The sequence below is a fragment of the Cydia fagiglandana genome, chromosome Z (assembly GCF_963556715.1).
Source record: "Cydia fagiglandana chromosome Z, ilCydFagi1.1, whole genome shotgun sequence".
In the NCBI taxonomy this organism is placed as follows: domain Eukaryota; kingdom Metazoa; phylum Arthropoda; class Insecta; order Lepidoptera; family Tortricidae; genus Cydia; species Cydia fagiglandana.
The window spans coordinates 21,753,760-21,777,126 of NC_085959.1; the positions used below are offsets into that span (position 1 = coordinate 21,753,760).

The window sequence follows — 23,367 nt, forward strand, 5'->3', positions numbered from 1 at the left end:
AACAAGCCAGTAATCTAGTAAAGATTTGGTTGAGTTAGGCAAAGAGTATACTACGCGTGTATATTAGGTGAAGGTGAGGTATAGCAGAGACTTTGATGGCCCACCCAGTGCAAGTGTTCAAACGTCAAACTTCCATGAAATTATCAAAGAGTTAAGTAAGTAAAGAGCCATGGAGCGCGCCATGCTCGGCATCAAACTTCAAGATCGAGTGAGGAATGTCCAGATCCGACGTCGCACCAAGGTGCAAGACGTCGGATACGTCATTACCAAACTTAAATGGAGCAGGCCGCGTAGCCAAGATGCCGATCGCTTACGCTCCGTAGCGATCGAAACGCAACTGTCACTGTCGCACTAATATGGAAGTGTGATAGAGAGACATAATGGTTTTCGTTGTCGAAGCGATAGCGATTGTAACCTTGGCTAGGCCGGCTGGGCGCGACATGTTGCCAGGCACAGTGATGGCAGGTGACGTACAGGTATGGTTGAGACGAAAGGAGTGCCTGGCATCCGTTGGCTCGTTGGGTGGACGATATTCGGAAGACTGCGGGTCACTTCCGGATAAGATTGGCTAGAGACCGGGATAAGTGGCGTAATCGAAGAGTCTAAGAGAGGCCTATGCTCAGCAGTGGGCGATAAAAGGCTGATATGATGATGAAAGTAAGTATACAGGTAACACACTCTTTGGTCTGGACCAAAGAGTAAAGTAAGTATAATAGGTCTGGACACTGCCACTCATACAAGTCTGTGTAGTGATTATATTCTCTTTGGTCTGTAATGTCAATGCTGTCATTAAAGTCATTGCGTCATTGCTCACAAAAATATTTAAACATTTAAAAAAGCTTATATTATTTAAACTTAACGATTACAATAGGTAAACTCGACGATTATAATAAGCTTAACGATGGTAAGTAAACATCGTAACACTTAATTTGGATTATCTTATTTTTTTGTATCAAAAACGTAATATTTAAAACAAAGTCCGATAACATGAAAATGGTTAAGTACCTATAGTGTTCTGTAGGTATAATACTTAAACTAATTTTATTCGAGATTAACTTATAATAAATATACATCCAAATCGTAATAATCAACAGCGTCTGTAAAGCATTCCATCAGTCCGAGCAAAAGATGATCGAATGCTCCTAAGGTTACACAACTTAGGTATTCCCAGAATTGCATCCAACTACCGGGTACCGATCGATTGTCAGACCGGCGAGTGAGGGCTGCGATGGTTGTTTACTATATCATATACTACGATCGTAGACTCGGGGCTTTTCATCCGAAAAATACTGTATTAAATCAAGAACCGTCCCTAATTAAATTGGACTTCAATTTAATTTTACGTAGTTTATTTTTTGTGTCTATTTTAAGTGCCCCTTCCGTGCGTATCTGACATCACATCACCCATTGAGGGATCAAAGCAAGAGGGGCGAGGCCGATTAGTGCTACGCATGCGCCCTTGGACGGCCATGCGGTTTTTATAGGGTTGTGCTCGATCCGGGATCTGTTTGTAGCGGTTAGCTATAATTCAATACGGATCTCTTGGTATTTCTGCGAGAAGAGTACGATTCAGATATATTTAAGTTCGACAGTGTTGGGCTACAACTGTAAGCGCGCGGCTGTTTTATGCGATAAACGCAACGTTAAAAGCGAGGCTGCAATGCATGCAATGCGTTTGCCGCACACCCATTTCGCATCAGATAATTTAATGACACTACGTTGTTTTACGCGGTAAAGCCGCGGTAAGCGTCATTCCTAGACTCTCGGCTCGATTCTGAAAATGAATTAGATCTCTACTAGACCTCAACAAGTTACGATATGGATAATTTAAAGATATTTGTAAGATAGATATGTCAAATTTGATGCTTCCGCGATTCTGGAGGTCCTCTTGAACGATTTCGACAAGTTATGACAGATATCCAAGTCACATCTAGTCGATATCTTATGTAAATCTAGTTGATCTCTATACCGTCTCTAGATCTTGTGATTATCTCGTTTCCCGAATACGCGTGTCTGTTGAAGCATGCGTTCAACGCTGCGGTTATCGCGTTGATAAAACAATTCAGCGCTAATCACTACACGTTGTCGTTTTGCCTCTACGAAGCATACCGGGAAATTCATGTTATCGGCTACGACGTAGCGCTACGACCGTAGCACAGCGGTGAATGTGGTAGTCTGACATCTCTTCATTAACGTCATTCGTCCAATTCCAACATATCGATTCATACGTAGATATTAGAAAGATAGGCAAAAGTTAAAGAAATTTTATACCTAAGTATATTCATCCTAAGCTTTTGATATTTGATTAATCTTTTTTTGTTTATAATAAGTACCTTGTCACAGTGACAATAATATGAGATCCTTTAGCGGCATTAATATTGATTGTCACTATAATAGTTTAATAAGGGTCGAAATGGCATCGAAGTGTTACATAAATCAAATTCCATGACTGTACCAATATCTAGTAACCTGATTCTGAAAGACTAATGCAAGAGAAATATCTAAAACCTTGGCATGGATCTTTGTTGCGGATTTTAGAAAGCGATCTTAAGATCCATATTTATTTTTCAATGCGGAATTGAATTAAAGGGGTTATTCCCATCACTAACTCACCCCTAGGCTAAGCGGTCACGCAACGATACTTGCATTGGTTTCTTTTTTGAACGAAGCCAAAAGATAATAGTGCCTTAACCAGTGATATCAAGCCAGAATATAGTGCTGGAAACATAGGATTGTCTGCCGTCGTTCTGTCGTTAAGGTAGGTAACCTCACTTTTACCCGCATTAGCGAATCGCTTCAATCGATACCGCGCAGTGAAGTTGTCGAGAGTGAGAGGGTTACTCACTCGCTTTTCGGATTGTCAAACCAAACAGATTTAACACAGATCGTGCCAGTGTGACCCAATACCTAGCGAAGACCCAACTATGCACTTGTGATTAATCCAAATTTAAGTTAATGAGTATATTTATATATTGACAACAGCCGCAAACGATAAATGGAAACTCCATAAAGGAAGTTAAGGTAGGCACCTATTATTTAGTATTTTAGCGAAACGTACGTGAACGAAACTCATTGAATAAAAGTTAATAGGTAAAATGGGAATACGTTGTTAAACGTACGCTGTACATAGGTACTTATGATTGTACAGTGGGTAGATGCCACTCTACTAAATTTGTAAAGGTTATAGGCCAATGACCTCGGAATTTCTTCTTGGTGTGTGCATTTTTCACTAGTGCAGTCAAAGAGCCTCTTAACAAAACGAGGATTTTTCTTTCAGTCAACATTAAATCGAATAATACGTGAAAAGTGGTACCACCATCATCATTTCGTAATACCGTTCCAAGTCGTAATATATTAAACATTGTTATATCGGTTTATAGGTAATAATGTTTAAGGTACAGAAGCTAACCCTCAGAGTTGAACGAAAACGAAAAGTTCTGCTTTGTGATACATCCCAGAAGTACGAATTAACTCTTAAGAGCAAATGGGATGGTCCCCTGATTCCTCCCAGATACGGCATCACGGAAGATATGTTTATACCATTTAATTTAAATTCACAACAGCTATGGTCCATTGTCTAATTTTTACCATAGGGCAAATATCGAAGAAGTATAATTTTAATTTATTTTTAGTATCTAATTAAATTTTGAACTTTTATTTTCAAACAAGATATAACAGTGGTACCTTTTACTAAAAGAAATTAATAACTAGCTTAAATCTAAAATAGGCCCTTGAGGCATTGTATCAAAGATGCTGGCGGCGTTTAATGAATTATTGTAAAAAAGGGAGATCTTCGCAAGTGTCATGAAAAAGATTGTGGGTAACTGCGGAGGTAAGAACATTGCCAACTCGGCTGTAGTGAATTTAACACCCTGATTTCAGATACACAATGTAAATTATACGTGTTAGAAAGTGACTGGCGCGACGGCCACGATCACAAATGGTAGAAGCAGAACCGTCTTAGGTCATCGTTCCTAATCGCTTATGTAGGGTAATATGAGGTCCTTGATAGCGAATTTCCAGCGAACTGATATACATGGAAGTATTCTGTCCGCTCAGTTATGACCCAACGTAAACTATTCGATTGTAGGCGGTGCTTACAAACTATTCGATTCGCAACTTCAGTTCGTCCGAGATGACAGTCAGTGACGGATGGCTAAATTGATTTATAAAAACACATTTTTTTGTAATTAAAAATGTCTTCATGTCTCGTGAAGTAGTGAAGAAGTTATTTTGGTTTATACCAAGGATAGTGGAATCACTTTTCACTTGTAGTAAACTTGAACTTCAGTAAAATTTGGAATAAACATGACGATTTGTTTTTAATACTACCGTGCTAAGCTAAAACGTAACAACTGCATACGACTTTCATAACAACATACGACTTTTTAAATTGCGAGGACAATAGGGATGGTGTTATGCCAAATGAAGTAGACTATTTTATTAACTTGTGCTTGGTTTAGGTATTTTATATATAATTATAAATGTAGTAATGAATTCTTTCTTACAGATTTGTATTTTCCTTTTTTATTTCATGAGATGGAGCTGTAAAAAAACTACCTAATTATTTCAAATTAATAATCAAATTTGATATTATCATTTTACATTACTTTCCATTCAAATTCCCACAAGATGCCATTCGCAGAGAACTATGGAAAAAAGCTGTCCAATTAGAGAGACATGAAATTAAGTGGAGGCCTGGAAAGATATCTAGAATATGTTCTATTCATGAGATATATCTCGTGAGATAATCATACCCGGTCTCCTATATGTAGATACACTTCCACTGAATTAATTTAACAAATACACACATTATCTGAAAATGTTGATCATTCGAATCCACCCTCTACCGTCACATATATGTAGGTTCTCTCTCAAGCCATTTCCGTCAGTAGCAAAGAGCGGCAAATTTAGAAAATGCAAGCGCGCGAACGGGTGTGGTCCCATACAAAATTTTAATTTTGCACCTTTTTCTACTGACAAACTTGCTTCACCGGCTATATTTCCATTGGAACTGAAAGTGGGGATTTATTGTGACTCCGCCTATTCAAATATTTTTGACCCGATTCGTGTACCCATGTAAATTTTGCAGGCTGTATAAGACGAAACGGGAGCTGAGCTAAAAGTCAATTTTGAGATTTCAAGCTGAATATACCCGTCGCTCTGACGGGGCGTAACCGCGGCGTGAGAGACTGTATTTGTATGTGTAATGCACGCACACAGACGCGTGCGGTGCGCCCGTACTCGCGCTGGCGCGCACCTCACTGATTGCAATTTGCATTGCCACTTTTTGTTACTGCTACTACTAATTAGGGTAATTCGCCAGTAACTGGCCACTTTTAATAACTGGCCGCCCTAAACTAAAAATGAATCCTATTCACCTATAAACAGAATTCATTTTAGTATGAGGTTTCAATAACTTCAATAACTGGCCACTTTATACTAAAATTAATTCTATTTATAGGTGAATATAATTCATTTTTGGTTTGGGGTGGCCACTGACGAATTATCTACCCTATTGCGATTGAACTTTTTTATTTACCCGGCTTACATTTACGGAACTCGATATCGAATAGGGTAATTCGCCAGTAACTGGCCGCCCTAAACTAAAAATGAATTCTATTCACCTCTATACAGAATTCATTTTAGTAAGTATAAGGTTTCAATAACTGGCCACCTTATACTAAAATGAATTCTATTTATATGTGAATAGAATTCATTTTTAGTTTGGCGTGGCCAGTTACTAATAGTGGCCTGTTACTGGCGAATTACCCTATTTATGTACTTAGTGGTTAATACTAGTATCAAGTAAGGGGTCATCCATTAATTACGTCACACGTTTAGGGGGAGGGAGGGGGTCAAGAAAATGTGACATATTGTGACATGGGGGAGGGGGGAGACACAAACTTTGTGACGTCACTTTAACTTCATCAGTAACCGATTTTTTTTTTTAATTATTTTATTCGCTGTACATTTAAATAACAAGTTTTTAAAACGATAATCGTTTTTATTCTTTTAATTTTCTTTCCTTAGCAGTTTTGGGTTATAAAATTACTAATATTTATATCGTCAAAAATATTTTGATAAAATATTAATAATACTTAGGTACTTACTTAATTCGATTTGGCGATTTCGTAGAAAAAATGTGACGTCACACTAGGGGGGAGGGGTTTGCCAAATGTGACCAAATGTGACAAGGGGGGGGAGGGGTCAAAAAACCTAGAAATTCGTGTGACGTAATTAATGGATGACCCCTAAGTATTTCTTTTTCAATAATGCTCAGAAACGAAGTATAGACATGACAAATATAAATATTAACGTCTTTGTAAGGCAGTATTGGACATTCTATAGAGTAAGAGTAAGTGTATGAAACAACCAATTCAGCTAGGACTAGAGAATGCTATCTAGATCTCGCAATTTCGAGATCTCGCTAGATCTCGCACGTATTTCCGATATATGCAATCTCGGTCGAGATCTCGATTAATATATTCCAGATCTCGAACAAGACTGAAAGTGAAATACTTTGTTTTAAGTAATATATGACCTTAGATTCATGTTGTTCAGGCAGTGCTATTATGTGTCCGGCTTTAGCTCTATTATTGTTACGCAGTTTCTAAGTAAAGGTAAATAGTGGTTTTACATCGATAGCATTTCATAGAAGTAAAGGAAAAATTAAAATTGATTTTATGTTAAATATTTAATTTGTTGTTGTTATTTTCAAAATATAACATGAGGTACCTTAAATAAGTAGTATGTCGGCGGCATATCGTGAAATCGTAATCCTTGGCGTATCATGAAACGCCACCATTTCCTGATCTAATATTAACCCAGGCATATCACGATCTTCCTTATGAAAGAGACGGCAGATCCATCAGAGCAATGCATTCTTTGATATTCCTAGCTTCATAGCGGGCGCATTGTAAAATAATTGATCGAGAAATCATATACATATTTTCAATAATTTTGTAAATGACAACAGTTATGACTACGGTTATTAGAAACCAATTATAGTATGTTTAATATTCTTTCTAATGGTATGCATCACCAATTGATCAGTAAAATAGAACCCGAGAAATAATGATCAGTTGAGGTCGGTCGCCCGCCATTTACGTGACGGAACAAAATTCATCATTACTTTGTTATATGTATAATATCATACATCAATAAAACTTATGTTTTTGGAAAGCTAATGAAATTTTTCGTGTATTTTATAATAACATTAATTGCGGTAAAGTTATAATTTATTGAGTTAGACGCATGTTTTGTCAGTACTTATGCCATCCATGCACGGTAATAAATCATATATTTTAAATATTTTGTAAATGACTACAGTCATGACTACGGTTATTATAAAACAATAATTGCACGTTTAATACTCTTTCAAACGACATCTCACACGAACCGATTGGTCCCATAGGACTAAAGACGTGAACAAGTATCAATGCTGGTCGGCCGCCCACTTTTTCCTTCCTTTTTTTCGACACGTAACCCCCACCATAAAATAAAAACCGGTTTATTCATATTCTGGAGACCACGAGGAACACGTCCATACCAGTTTTAGGTATTTTTTTTTAATTATTATGAATGGGCTTACTCATGGCCACAGACTAGCTGAGGCGTAGACGTGGCCTACGATGGAGCGAGCTCGCCCAGAAGGTGCCTGTTCACTCTTGATTTGAAGGTTGCCGGGTTATAAGAACACGGAAATATAGACGCCGGCAAGGAATTCCATTCCTTGGCAGTGCGCATAAGGAAAGTAGAAGCAAAGCGCTTCGTGCCAATTGGTGGAATATCTACCAAGTAAGGATGGAAACCGGCCGTGCGTCTAAAAGTCCGAATATTTTTGATTTTGATTTCTAATTTGAAATATTAGAATCAAAAAGTTCAAAATAGATTGTACCTATGTAACTACAAAAATGTGTTCCCTCTCAACGCAAAACCCCTTGTGTCTTAGGAGGATCTAGATATTTTCACACAAGACGGTTTATCGATAACTTCTTACATCACTAGATTATCGACATTAAATGTCGACTATTGCCCATCACTTTTCTGGCTGTGTACGTATTTAGAAACTTGACTCCGCCCCTAAAATTAGTGCGATAGGGACAACTGCAGCTGAGGCGAAAAATCCTGCGTAAAAATGACAAAAATCGAGGTTTCGTACTCCTCTTTTTCCTCCTCCAAAACTTAACCAATCGTAACCAAATTTGGAAATCTAAATGATTATGAAATTATCTGTGTCGGACCGTTTTGCTTTTTTGGCTAATTGATATCAGTTTTGAATACCACGCCTCTCATTGCGGCATAGTCAATTAGGCCATTTTGGCCATTTTTGAAGGGCTCTAGCGCCTTAAAAAACAAAAATATCAAAAAAAGCAAAACGGTCCGACACAGATATTGACAATATCAATCTGTGTTGAAAAAATCATTGCTCTAGCTTCAAAAACCACGGAGGAAAACGAGGACTACGTTTGTATGGAGAAATGACCACTCCTGTTGGCTCTTAATAAGTCCGAATTCTAAGATCAAGTTTACCATACTTTTACAATGGCGTACTTGATCTTAGAAAAACGGACAGACTATACCTGAACGTGACTTCGCACTGCCATACAAATTGATAATAAAATATACAAAATACTTATTATAGCGGAATACATTTATACAACAATGATATATTTACTTATGTTGAGTTAGTCTGTCATTTCATAACAACATTTTAACTAGTTATCTTTTAATCTGCATTAAATTATTATACGTGAATTATTTGACTGGTTCTTCAATGTATGGCATAAACCTATCCCTGTCCAAGTCATATTCTAATCAAATATGAACCGCAAACTCTCAGCGGCCAGTACGTACAGCAAGAAGGTTATTAGCGGATTAATGTCGCTGATTGGTAGTTATTGACATTATATGCATTTCATCTACACTTAGCTATGTACCATTAGTGTAATAAAGATGACTATTATTTTGTTTACCAGCTTTGATTACAGGCTCTGTAAACGCGTCGTCTTATTAAAATGTAGGCGTAATTTTGTATGTGTGCTAATTTGGCCCGAGAATTTGAACGGTAATGTTCCTAAAGGCGGTTTCCATACTAAATATATGCGTTCACTGCGAATTTCATACTGATTGTCACAGTGGCAAGATACGAAATAGTACTGAAATTAATTAATTTGACTGTATTTCAGGTTTAATCTATTCAATGGGTTGTTTATGTTTTTTTTTTTTTAATGTTTTTTGGTGGGGTCAATCGGTCCTCGCTAGGAGTACGGGCGGCCGATTGCCTTTAAGTTCGTATTATTTATTAAATGATTTTAAATTATCTATTATGTATTTAGTATACCTTAAAAAAGAGTTGAGGGCTTCTTCTTTTTCCGTAAGTTTCTTTATATTCAGTGGGTCTATGTTGTACTTGGTGCATATGGTATCGTGGATCGTTCTTGCGTAAAGGAACCTTGGGCAAGTTTTAATAAGGTGATCAATTGTTTGCTGTGTGACGTCGTCACAGGGACACGCGTCATTGTCAATTTTGTGAAAACGTTTTAGATAGAATTTGGTATATCCGTGACCGGTTAGAATTTGTGTCAACTGAAATGTGATAGTTGTATGTTTGCGTAACAAGTATATATCGTCCAATGTGGCTAGCCAGTTTTTTACGTGTTTACCTGTTCTGCTCTCTATATATGTTTTATTATGGAGTGTGTGCAAATTTTTCTTCATTTGGGCTTTATGGTGCGAGAGTGGGAAATGAACATGTTCTATCCCAGTTCTCTCCTTATTTCGGTACCTCTCGTCGATTTAGTTTAATGTCTGTAACCAGTGACATCTATAAAACTGGAATAGAGTTATTTATTACCTACTAAAGTGTTACTGAAACCAGCGCTGAACATTCGTCGTTTAAAGCGCTACGACTCAAGAAAGTTGCAGCTGTTAGCCACTAGATGGTACCATAATAAATCTTGAAGCGGCTATTTTGTAATACATCGTGTTTTATTTATTCCACTAACTTTGGGTTGCTTTGGGGTATGGTTAAGTACGTTTAAGAAAACTGAATGGGACAGTTAATTAAAATACATACATATTTTATAAAAAGTACACAATTAAATGTTGCATATAAAATAATTAAATATTGCGTTGCTTCCACACCAAAAATGTAAACCTACGACTACTTACGTTCTAATTAAATGTGATCGTTTATTACAGTTTTATAATCCTGTATATTTTTGTTCACAGTGCGTTTCATACCAACACCTCGCAAGAAGAACTTGTTGGATTTCGGGAGAGATATCGTATCTTTATTCTCAACGCAATAGAACGAATGCAGATCCGGCATATTAATGGTGTCAACCGGTATTATATTTAAATTGTTGCGATGAGCACGATGCAATCCATTCACCTCTATCGGTTAGAGTCACAAGAGATTCTGTTAGCCAGACATTACCTGAAAGTGGTAACTTAGTCGAGTGATAAAGACAACGGTCGCAACCTGAAATAAAAGGACAAGCGAAATCACTGGAACGGCTCCCAAGTAAATCACGCACACTTCACTGTCAAAATAAACGAGAATATGCTGAAGAAACAGTAAAAACAGTATTACTTACGTTTTGATTCCACTCTTTCCACAACTAAAAAAAACATTCCTCTTGAACGTGGCGGGAAGAATCGCGATAAAGCATCAAGCCATCTGGCTTATCTAAGTTGTGATCAATTGATAGAAACGGAATAGGAAACAGACACGCATAGGTTCGCTTCCATTAAACCGATGTACCAGGAACTTATACCTGCTCTAAGCCAGTGTGCCCTTACTGGTTTTCGGACAGCGACCAAACTAAAAACGTTTATCGATTGTTTCAAGAAATAGTAACAGTCAGCACAGTCAAATTTAACTTGGGTCTTCCGTTTCTGACATATTGTATATTTTGCGCAGAGATTCTTATGTTTAAATAACGCTACTTGTTTGGAAAAAGCTTGCATTTAAGTAACCCAGCGCCTCAAAGTTTAATTGTTACGAGCGAATGGTTGCGAATGTTGCAATGAATACCTCCCTTGATGACCATGGAAGAAAGGTCATCATTGAATTTTGCCATCTTCTCGAAAAATCGAAACAGTTATTTAACGGTTTAAGGTAATTTGAAATATAATAACCACTATTTAATAATGTTTATATATAAGTAGGATATTCACTTTAATAATAGAGGTGTACCATATAGCGATAGCGTACGAGCCCATGTATTATGTAAGTTTTAGAATTTTTAAATATCGGAAAATGAACAGATATTTACTTACTCACCTACTTAATTCTTGTTTTTCTTTTACATAATATAAACTACAAATAATCTTTATTTTTAGAGAACTTCCCCAATACGGGCACAAACAATGGCACTCACATTTTGGCCGAACGTTCGATGTGTATACCAAACTTTGGAAGTTTCAACAGCAACACCGCGCTATTCTTGACAGCAAATATGGTCTCAAACGGTGGCAGATTGGGGAGATTGCTTCGAAAATTGGTCAACTTTACTATCACTTCTAGTAAGTAATTCTAATACAATATTACTTACTTCTCAAACTAAATTAAAACTAAGCTAAATAAAGCCACAACCGAGAACTCAATCAAACAACCCGTCCCGCGCCCTTCCAGATGCAAAGGTGCCCATCACGCTCGCCGCGTTGCCACGCTGGACCGCGATAGACAGCCTCTGCATCAGGAATGACCCGGAACGAGGGTCATGACCTCCCTAACCTTCTAAAACATACAAAGGTCAATCCTCTGGCGATATTGCACATAAAATATTAAATGCCTGTTTAAATAGGTTATTACAGTTACAGTGAACACAATCAGTTTCTCGAAATGTCGAGTAAGTGTAGCTCCGGGACGATCAATCGCGCTTGTCAAACAAACATATGTAGGTTCTATGCATTCGTTCGTCCTTCTATTTTTATATGTACCTACTATGTCTGTTTGATAGTTAAAGTCTATATTTAGTCAGCAAGCGGATTAAACTAGGCGCCGAAAGTATATGCCGCCCTGGAATACTTTTCCAATTACAGATATATTTATTAAAGTTTAAAGTTCGCCTTCCACAGTATCTGCAAAAGTTTCATTTGTTCTACATGCGAGTATACCGTGACTAGAGACACATCTCAATAGTTAAGCTGTTAGAGGATGTTATACACGTTATAAGTCAGTGCCTTATACATTTTCAAACCATTTAAAAGATAAAAGATAAAAAATAGTTTATTCAAGTAGGCATATTACAATGCGCTTATGAAGGTCAAATAAACCTTTACCGGCTCCAACCGTACACCTCTGCCCCGAGAAGATTTAAATCCCCCCTCAATTGGAGGAGGGTATCCCAATATGGGACCGGCAACAAACTCGGCGGGACACATCTTTTCAAAACACTATTACTTAATTATTTACTCGTGATGCATGTTAATATCTTATAATTAACATGCATCACGAGTAAATAATTAAGAAAAATACAATTTAAATTACTATAGAATTCATGCAATTATACTCAGTGAGTAGGTACATAACTTTATAGAATTTGATATAAAAAATAAACATATATGTACATGAAATCATACAAATACGTAGCTCTTTCAGAAAACATATCAAATTCTTACAAAAGGAAAAGAAAATAAAATCAATAAAAGAAATGAGAATACATATATTTTATGAATCTGACTGATTGTTATGACATTTTATTTTACGAGTAATATATTTGCAGCCTTAGAACAAGTGAGACGGCGTACCTCAATGAAGCGTTTTCATTTTACTACGCCATAAGAGGACGGTGCTACTATACAAAAGCGTGCAAAGAAGATAAATGTGAATTAATGGTCAAAAAATTAAGATATTATGCAAGATTTATTGTAGTATGTTTGCTTCTCAAGAAAATAAAATTAGTTCGAGAGTTGATTAAAGAGTTAGATAGACAAATAATTGAATATGGGAACACGTATGACCCAGATGACCAAATGGAGTGGACGGTTGTCGTAGACGAGGTAAAAGCTTTTATTCAAGCGGAACCGGTCATATCGGTTATACATCCCGACAACCATCCCGTGATCCTTTCCCACAGGTATGGACACTTTGCCTTATAAAATTATATGTATTAACACTTCGCTTAGCACTTACAAAATTTAATAATTTCAGGCTCAGCAGTCTGACTACCCCACCTGTAGAAAGATCACCTCAAATGACTCTGTCTCTTCAAGAAGTCTTGATAATAGGAAGTAGTTCACTGCAAGCCAAGTTTTCTGAACTCACCATAGATATGTTCCGAATGCTTCAAACGCTCGAGAGAGAACCGTCGGGGCAGCCGCAACACATGTATGACGACTCGCCGCGGCAACGATTCATTTCCAATCCTACACTGCCTACAAGTAAAGGTACCTGTATACATACTCGTACAGTCACCATCAGATATATCGGAGCAGCCAAGGCGCTCACTAATATCTGAACACGCCTCTATTGTCAAAGCGTTTCAGATATTGTGAACAACTCGGCCGCTCCGATATATCTGATGGCGACTGTACATATATTATGTTCATTCAAACATATTCTTACTATATATTGGCGATTAACAAGAACGAATTAATTGGCTAAATAAGAATGAATTTAATTAATTAATATTAACTTTTCATATCAATGATTGTAAGTCGGCTGATTGCGAAGTTTTATCATGTTTATTTGGTGCAGCAAGCGAATTTGTTCAGCAACAATATTGTATAGATTTTGGCAGGAGAATAGAGGTGAATTATGTTACATAATATAAAAGGTACTAATTGCAAAAAATAACAAATGAACATATGAATGAATGGGATTTAAGTGCACTATATCACGATGTTTGATCTAAATACCTTGAAGGAGGGTTTATGAACAAAAAAACCGATCACAAATTTCATATTATCATGTTGTTGTGTCACATCAATTCTGGTGCTGATATCTAAAATATAATTAATTTGGAAAGCGCCTCAGAGAAAAGGGGAATGACCCCCGTTCTGAGTCATGGCTTGTCCAACAGGTCTCCATCGCCATACAGCGGGGTAACGCTGCTAGTGTGATGGGGACCTTTGGACCCGGCATGGCTCAGAACGGGTTTTAGTTTGTTAAGTTTTATACATACATACATAATATGTAAAATTTATTAAGTTCATGTTGATATTATAGTTTTGATATCATTACTTTACTCGTATGAGTGTAGAAACGTCAACTGATCGTTAAAAAAACTATTATAGATAAATTTATGAATTTTATGTTAAATTACATAATGTATCATTTAATGCGAAATCTTTCTAATGATGTACCTTATTTTAATGTAAACCATACAGATGTGAAGTTAAGCTATGTAGGTTTTTTTTTCTAGCATCGAGTAATAATCATAGTGTTAATTTTATCTCGCGGTATTTAAACAGTGTGGTAATCAAATACGGGCGAATATTTAAACGATGGTTAGCATAGGACGTTTTGCCAAACTATAGCTAATTCGAAACACAAACCCAAATAGTGTAGAGTACTACGCTACTGCCGGTGCTATAATATGTATAACCACGTGAAATGCGTTTACCGGCCGTTAATGAACCATTTCTTAATTGTTTTAGGATACAATTTGGAGAATGGTCCGCGACGTGACAGCCCTCACAAGTTTCTACTATTCAAGCCATCGCCAAGCCAAGTGCTAGTTTACCTGGCAAGTGGCTGCAACGACCTTCCTCCGAGCGGCGCTCTGCTGTTGTACATCTCTGCAGATGGGCAGATAGTCCCAGCCTCAAAACACCCTGAAGAAAGTAGGTGCCTTCTTTAAATAACTCAATATTTAAGATATACCATAAACCCTCTATGATGAACCGCAAATTAAGGCCAACATGAAAATAAATTGTTTTGTTAAAAAATATATATCAGAGAAAATGTTATTGTTGCGTAGTAATAACATCGAAATCTAATTTATAATGATATTAACATTTCGAATATTTCTGGAAAACAAAGGAATTTGATTATTCTTAAAATCTGACCGAATTCAGTAACAGTAATAACATTTTAGTCTCTAGGTAAATGCAGACCTTTAAAATCTGTAAGGTTGAATCAAAAATTAATACATTTTTCATTACTTTCCGTTACAGTGGGTTACGAGGTCGGTGGGCTTATCACGACCTCTCGAAGTGACATTCACAGGGACTGCGTGAAAGAACCAAAAAGCGCGGCCGCCGGCGTTTCGGCCCCCAAATACAAGGAGCAGCAATGCTTGCACCCCGGGGACCTGTACCCCTTCACGCGGAGACCGTTATTCATCATCATCGACTCGGACAACTCCTGTGTGTTCCAACACATACCGCGTCACTTTGGACAACCTCTTGTTATTTTAATGTCGCCTTTAGATGTCCCACAGCCGTTTCAAGGTCAGTCCAAATTTATAACAGGGAAATGGATACTCATAGAATTCACAATCTTTCTTTGATATTATATAATAGTAAGCATAGTTAATAATGACTGATCATATTAACTAAATTAAGTGCAAAAATATACATAAACAACCGTGACAGCGGTTACTTTGTACGAAAAATATACCGGTATTCGTTGCCTGATTTATGGTGAATAATACACGGTGTAACATGAGTAAACCGAATAATTTTAACAGCGTATTCCTGATCATATTTAGAGACAAAAATGTCCTATAAACTTTTTTGAAATTCGCCTAGTTTCAGCGATATTATTAATTAAAAAATAAACAAGTTTTTATTGTTACATAATGTAAAAGGCCTTTTTGATGGTGATGTTGCTGCTATGGGACGTAGTCTAAATATCCTTATCGATAGATGTCAAAAAGTGACAAGTAACACTTTGCAAAAAGTGGGTTTTACGAAAAAAAAATGTAAAAATCAATTTTAAGTGACAAGTTTACCAATAACATTTATTTATTAAGTACAAATACATTCAAAAACGTGAAAAAAACAAAACAAAAAAAAATTTTTTTTGGCGGAATTCACCTTAACTCATATTACATTTTTTACTTCTTTTGACCTCAGAAATGCGTGGTTAAAATTATTCGGTTTCCTCATGTTACACCGTGTATATTACACGTTGAATAGGTATTACGTCAATACTAAATAAATAAATATTTGGGGAATTAGCTAGAAATGAAAGGCGATACCTACCACAAGTACCGATAACCTCGTGCCGCCCAATGTGCAATACATTGTACAAAGTGAAACTCAGCATAACTGCCCAGACTTTAGAAATTAAATTCAGAGCTAAACGCCCAGTGTGCAATACGCTGTACATAAAAGTTAATCAGATGTCAGTTTAAAATTTTCGCGCAAAATTGGAATTTATCTAGAGGTCGTGAATGGTCGGTTCAGTGGCGACCATTTTGACAGCTGACGTTTGACAGATATTCATAGATAGTGTTGTACTTCCGCAATTATTCAAACACTCGCGACACATGGGTATATAATCTTGATTTATTAAACGAATCTTGACTTTTTTCGTTTAGAGAGTGAAATAAAAATTATCCTAAATGTTTGTTTTATTGAAATATACTGTAATTTTTTTACAAAGGCACAAATAAATATATTTTTTTCTTAATTGTAAGATTATGTTCATCATATTGCACACTGGGCGCTACTGTTATAAAAATACATAATATAACCTACAACTGAAGGTTCTTTTTTGATAGTTTATTTTTAGGTCTGCATAATTATTTACTTGTTGAATACGCGATGGAAGACTTTTTGCCATCAGATAATAAAATTCGTGATCCTGAATACCAACTTTCTGAAGATGAACCAAATATTTACAGTCTTAGTGAAAAAGTTTCGAAGAAAGTGATACCGAAATACACCAAACATACAATAACTTATATATTAATAAGAAGGATATTAAATTTTATGTTAAGGAAGTTTATTAACTATTTTTCAGACCGTGTTATAAAGCATTTCAGTGTCAAATATGAATGTTAATATACATGAAAAAGTGGCCCTAACCTAAAAAAATAATGTAATTACTATTTTTGATTTACGTTGCTTATTATATAACTATTTAAGACGAATATTAATAGTCAGAGGCTACGTTATCGCGATTACGTGCCTTAAAGTTAATTTAAAAAAGTATATTATATTACTTATAACATCAATCAAAAACCCAATGTGCATTTAAATGAACAAAAGATACGATGGTAGAATTAAGTTTACTGTATTCATTTTTATTCACATATACCCAGAAAAAAATATAAAAAATCCTGCTCGGGTTTTTTGTAAAAAAAAAATATTTGAAGTGCGTGGGCAGTTACGACTTCACAATATTATGGCTCATATATTGCACACTGGGCGTTTAGCTGATCTTGCATTTTTTTTCTTGGGCGGCACGAGGTTAACGATAACTGCAGAAAATGCTAGTTTTCAAAACCACTGTCATAAAATTAGCGATATAGTCGCCACATGGCTAAATGTAGCAACTACATCATATTCGGTCACTGCTCTGAGTCTAGTTTGCCTGAGTAGGTAGACGAGACAAGAAAGGTGTAGAAATTAATATTTAGTATATACAAATTTTGTCCGTACGTATGATTACTATTTAGATACACTTACATTTGACATCATTAAACGGCGTACTTAAACTTTTACAGAAAACAAACAGCAGGGCAACCTTTTCACCATTTTCCTGACGACACCGTTGACTGCCTTCGCGTACATCTGCGACATACACACCATGTCGTTAAACCACTGGGATCGGGCTCAGGGATTCGTCGATACATTCATGGCTGAAGCATCACAGATTGTGACCAGAAGTCGCATCGGTACGTATCCATTGTGATAGACAGCTGCTTAGCAGTTATGTTATGTAAAAGATGTTAAGTATTGTCAAATGTTTTACAAACAAGTCTAATCTCTCTCTTTCTTAGATTATGTTTCTACTTATTATATGGCTACACACGTCTACTTTTGTGAGATCTCCTTTTCTCCAGTAAAATAAGTCCTCTGATTGCAAAAAATATCAATGATTCTAATAACGTTTCCTTTATAAGTATAGGTACCTAAAGACATGCTGGAATTTAAACATAACTTGAATAGGCCTTTCGGATTAAAAGTGGAAAGTTAGTTAATTAAGGGGCCCACTGATTACCAGTCCACCGGACGATATCAGCCTGTCACAGTTAAATGCAAAATTTGACAGCTCCGAACAACTGATAGGCTGATATCAGCGTCGTCCGGAAAACTGGTAATCTGTGAACCCCTTTAGTTAGCTACGTAGCTATAAAAGTGGTCTTAAATTATTGGTCCATGGTTGCATGTCAAAGTAAGCCGGGCCTGTATTTTAGGCACTTGTCCCACCGCCGACGATGAGCGATAAGCGAGTAGAACGATAAACTAGAAACGAGTGGGCGAGCGGCGGGAAGCGAGTGTTAGCTCCAATAGTTTTGTCGCTCGGCTATAGGCGAGTGTTCGAGTGCGACGGGCTATTACTCGCGTCACTCGCTCAGGCGGTGCAGCGTAGCAGACTTGTTCAAACTACGAAGCGGGCATCGCCGAGCGAGTACCGCTAAGCTAATTTTATCTTATCGCGGCGACAAACTAGTAGAGCGAGTGATCTCGCCGGCAGTGTGAACAGCCAGCGATGAACTTTTAATATATGTGTCTCTTTTACTAACACAGGATCCAAATCTTTTGTTCGTTCCTTGGGCGAGAAAGTCGCCGATAGTTAATCGCTTACTCGCTCTTGGTGGGACAAGTGCCTCAATTTGATTATTTTATTTACAGACATAATGTACATAATGTTCATGGGCGACGATTATCTGAGGTTACTGCTGCTCCGCTTCGTGTTTTGCGAAGTGACGCTGCGGCTGCACCGGGCCTTCCGCTCCCGCACCCAGCTCACGCGCGCCTCGCCGCCTCTGCCCGAGGAGATCCTCGATCATCCCACGCTGGTGCATATTGTGCTAGACCTGGCTATGAATTTACAGGTAAACATCGACTCCGACTACTTAGTACGATGTAATAAAAAAAACACGCACCACAACATACATTACACATTACAAATGTAATCTGGTGTGCAAATTGCAAATTCTAGCTTTTGTAGTTTAGGCTCTGCGTGCGAGTATGTCAGTCAGTCAATCAGTCAGGACACACGCATTTATATATATAGATTATGACTGTATTTTTCATAAGTAAGGTAGAAGTACACTAGTACTTCTTCCTTACTTATAGTAGTAACCTTACTAGTGCATCGTCGAGTACTAACTCTACGCTGCACTAGTATTCGACATGGGCACTTTATGTCAAAGTAAAATAGGTTAAATTTGAACGGCGAATATTTTTCTGTATTCAAATTTAATCCTTGTCACTTTGACATAAAGTGTCCATGTTGAATACTAGTGCAGCGTCGAGCACTAGTACCTTCTACCTTAGCTGTGTGCATACTCGCAAACTATTTATGCCAAAAAGATGATAAAACAAACGTTAAGATGTATTTGACAGAGGTTTGTTTGTTGTAGGCCCGCGGCCATTTCCACGATCCCGGGAGCGCCGGACCGTCGCAGGGCAAGGATTGATCCAGGGTATCTTCCGTTACATTCGCCAAGCAGTGAACATTTCCTACACTCTTCCCTTCATACAAATTAGACATAACTATCCATTTATTATACCTATGTATCGCACTTTACTTATGCCAAGGCTTTTTCAAGTCATGACGCGTTAAATTTATTCAAATATCTATGAAAACAATTAAGGTTCCTTATGTATCTTTACAAAGATTACCACTTTCTAGCAATTAAGAGAAAATACCTCAAACTATTAAACACTTCTAAGAAAGTTATTCAAAGATATAGGTATATCTATATAGATTTATATCTATATATAAATAGGTAAGCTTTAAATACTGTTACAGATTGCATTGCGTTTTTTTGCCGAATGTTGCAAAATGAGTAAATTATAATAAAAAAAACAATAGTAAATAGTTTTAATATAGTGAATACCTAGAAAGGTAAATTTTCGAAAATGTCAATATCGAGCGATTGTACCTAATGTTGACTTTTGAAACCTTTTCCTGCTGTGAGGTAAGAATTTGCTCAACGGAATTGATTTGTTATGTATATAAATATATTATAATTTAAGCTTAAGTATATAAAACTAGTATAGTCAGATCAAAAATATAAAGTATAATACATTAGCATTACAATGAGCAAAATATTATTAAAATAATGGAATGCATCTTAAAGTCGTACTTAGCAGAAAATAATAGTATGACTTACATAAGCACTTCTCACTTTTTATTTTAAGGATGACTCACCCTATTGTAGAAAGGTCTGGGTTCGGGTCGGGCCGTCCAACACTTCAGTTTTCTATATCACGAGGTCACCGAACAGGCGAACAGGCGAACACCCGTCATAAGAAACTAAGCGTCGGAAGCCTCGACCCGGGCCCGGGCTGGCCGTGCATACTTTATGATACCTATACGATGACTGCTGCGAGGAATACAAAGCATTTATCAAATCAATTAATTGTTTTTGTAACACTTCCCAAAACTGCAGTTTTTATATGAGTACACTCCTATAAATAGGTAAGTTGCTTCAATTTTAAAAATTCCCAATCTACACTTATATTTCACTTAATTGATGAGTTTAATGATATTCATAATATAATATTTCAATTAGATATATGTTTATTTATCCATTGCTATTTTTATTTTTAAATATATGTACCATGTTGCCGTCTTTTTTAGCACTGAAACAGAATAGATACCTAATATCCGTTATACAGGGCGTCCCACGGCGATGCCACATGGAGGGAAAGTACCTTAAATATCATAGATAGCATATTTTGCTGAAAGAAGACTTCATTTTATTTTTAAAACTTAGTTAAATTGCATTCATACTTTTTTAAATTTTTTTTTTAAATGTATGGAAAAAAATTATTGCGTCATTGGAGGAAAAGTACGTTAATTATTGTAAATGAACATCTTACTGAAAGAAGACATTATTTCGATTTAAAAAAACAAGTTGAATTGCATTTTAAATAATTTCATGGTTAAACCGGGAATCGAACCCGCTACACGAGAAAAAAAAATACCTTGTAGCAAAAAAATAATTCTAACATTGAAGCCTTTCGATCGGTATGACAAAGCTACAAGGTATTTTTTTTCTCGTGTAGCGGGTTCGATTCCCGGTTTAACCATGAAATTATTTAAAATGCAATTCAACTTGTTTTTTTAAATCGAAATAATGTCTTCTTTCAGTCAGATGTTCATTTACAATAATTAAGGTACGTTTCCTCCAATGACGCGATCATTTTTATCCATACATTTTTTTTCAAAAAAAATTAAAAAAGTATGAATGCATTTTAACTAAGTTTTAAAAATAAAATGAAGTCTTCTTTCAGCAAAATATGCTATCTATGATATTTAAGGTACTTTCCCTCCATGTGGCATCGCCGTGGGACGCCCTGTATATGTAACAATTATTGTACTTAGATACTTAATGATGTTGCCCTAAAATGCATTTGTTTCCTCGCACATACAGTCAGCAGCAGAAGTTGCTAAGCAGGCTAGGTGTTCAAAATGATCTTGACGCGTCTTTATTGTTAAAAGAATAAGAGCGTGTCAAGGCCATTTTGAACACCTCGCCCGCTTAGCAACTTCTGCTGCTGACTGTACAATGATAATTATGGTGGTTACTTTCTTACCATCCGTAATATTAATAAATATATGTATGTATAATAAACACAATGATTAAACAACACGTTAAGTGCCCAGTACGTATAAATATGTTATGGCGTTTTGCCTCATTATAAAAAAATGTGTCATATAATACGCTTAGAGTACCGTTGCTGTCAAATCATAAGGGGCCCACTGATTAACAGTCCGCCGGACGGTAGCGGCCTGTCAGTTGTTCGGAACTGTCAAAATTTTGTTCTAACTGACAGTCCGATACCGTCCGGCGGACTGTTAATCAGTGGGTCCCTTTAGCTGATTGAGTACGAACTTTAAATTGCTTTACAAAATTAAACCCCTATGGTCCAAGAAGATCCTAATTAGACACATCCTTAGTGGTCGATTTAATGTGATATTAAAGCACGCGATGTAGGTACTAGCGTAACGTACATTATGCTTTTGAAGGGTAGAATTGTACAAAAAGCAGCAATAATGTATCTACTCGTATCTATTGTTGGTCTGGGTGAATGCATAGAAGGCCTGTTTCATTAAATTGTGATATTAAGCAGTTTTGTGGCCTCAACTAATCAAGCATTTACCACGAGAAGTGTCATGAAAAATACCTATATTGATTAATGTTTGTATAGGGAGAACAAATGAGAAATGCAAAGCTTGTAGGTAGTATAAATTATTTTATCAGCCCCTACAGACTTACGGCGATATGGCTTGTTTTCATTTCTGTTCTCGATGCCAACCAGTTTGGAGACGGGTACGTATGTGTAAGTATTACTTGGGATTATGCCCATCTATCTATAATAGCGGTTATTCGAACCACAATTGCGAACGGAGCCCGATATCGGATCTGAGCAAGGGCCGTATTGCGTTTCACGAAGTGTAAAAACATCGTTAAAAATATTTACGAAAACGACCCTTTTTAAAATCATCGGGTCTGACGTCGGCTTCCAATCGCAAGTGCCCGGCGGCGGCCGTGTGGATTTAATAAGCCCCCATACATTCCACTTCGCCTAGAGAAAATGGATAATTGGAAATCCACAGAGACACCTGAATTGAAGACAGTATGTGTAAGGTTGTCACTTATTATTTATTTATTTGTTTCTCGGAATGCTTCAGGTCTTCTCGCCGTGAGTGTCTAGGGAGTTGTGTTACATATGTGTAGGTACTAATATGTACCATATACCAAATGTATTTAAAACGCATTCATGGATTCAAAATATGCAAATACTTATTACCCGTGTTTACTTGCATTGTTCAAAATGTACATACAATAAAATTAATATTCCTATGGAGTTCTTTTTAAATATTTTTATTCCGAAGTTGCTTATCCTTTCTTCCACTGTCGAATAATTATAGAATGACTACATATTTCACGTCTTGATGACAGATAATTAATTACCTGTAACACGGGCCAGACGCTATCACGAGTACTGATATTACTTTTAAGAAATGACATGTAGGTATTACTATTGGTAAAAAGCAAAATGAAAGAAGTATCAGTACCCGGGTCGGAAACCATAATAAAATTACTCAAAATATACACCTCACACGGTTCTTACCGTATCACTGTTCACGAAATGGTATGAACACATGACAAAAATATATATGTATGAACAAATATAAAACTGTCATTTTTATATGCTAACTTCTTTATATGTTTTATTATTGCGCAATTTGAAAAAGAGTTCAAATAGCTGACT

General features: G+C 36.6%; 1 protein-coding gene across 2 annotated transcripts; it reads left to right on the forward strand.

Annotated features, from left to right (window-relative positions):
- Nucleotides 1-2,595: 2,595 nt before the first annotated feature.
- Nucleotides 2,596-20,750, forward strand: LOC134679053 (protein SCAI). 2 transcript variants are annotated; one of them, XM_063537880.1, is made up of 10 exons: nt 2,596-2,758; nt 10,237-11,128; nt 11,353-11,535; nt 12,738-13,091; nt 13,166-13,401; nt 14,614-14,799; nt 15,133-15,408; nt 17,634-17,804; nt 18,766-18,968; nt 19,500-20,750. In XM_063537880.1, the coding sequence occupies exons 2-10, from the start codon at nt 11,019-11,021 to the stop codon at nt 19,554-19,556; spliced, it is 1,776 nt and encodes a 591-aa protein (XP_063393950.1). In that variant the 5' UTR covers nt 2,596-2,758; nt 10,237-11,018; the 3' UTR covers nt 19,557-20,750. The 2 variants fall into 2 exon arrangements, with proteins under 2 accessions (XP_063393950.1, XP_063393951.1); XM_063537881.1 differs by lacking the exon at nt 2,596-2,758 and adding an exon at nt 2,855-3,021.
- Nucleotides 20,751-23,367: the final 2,617 nt, after the last annotated feature.

Coding starts and splice junctions, on each gene's coding strand:
- LOC134679053 (XM_063537880.1), top strand. CDS start 11,019: ATGGTTGCGAATGTTGCAATGAATACCTCCCTTGATGACCATGGAAGA. Junction 11,129..11,352: donor CAGTTATTTAACGGTTTAAG/GTAATTTGAAAT, acceptor CTTTATTTTTAG/AGAACTTCCCCAATACGGGC. Junction 14,800..15,132: donor CTCAAAACACCCTGAAGAAA/GTAGGTGCCTTC, acceptor TTTCCGTTACAG/TGGGTTACGAGGTCGGTGGG.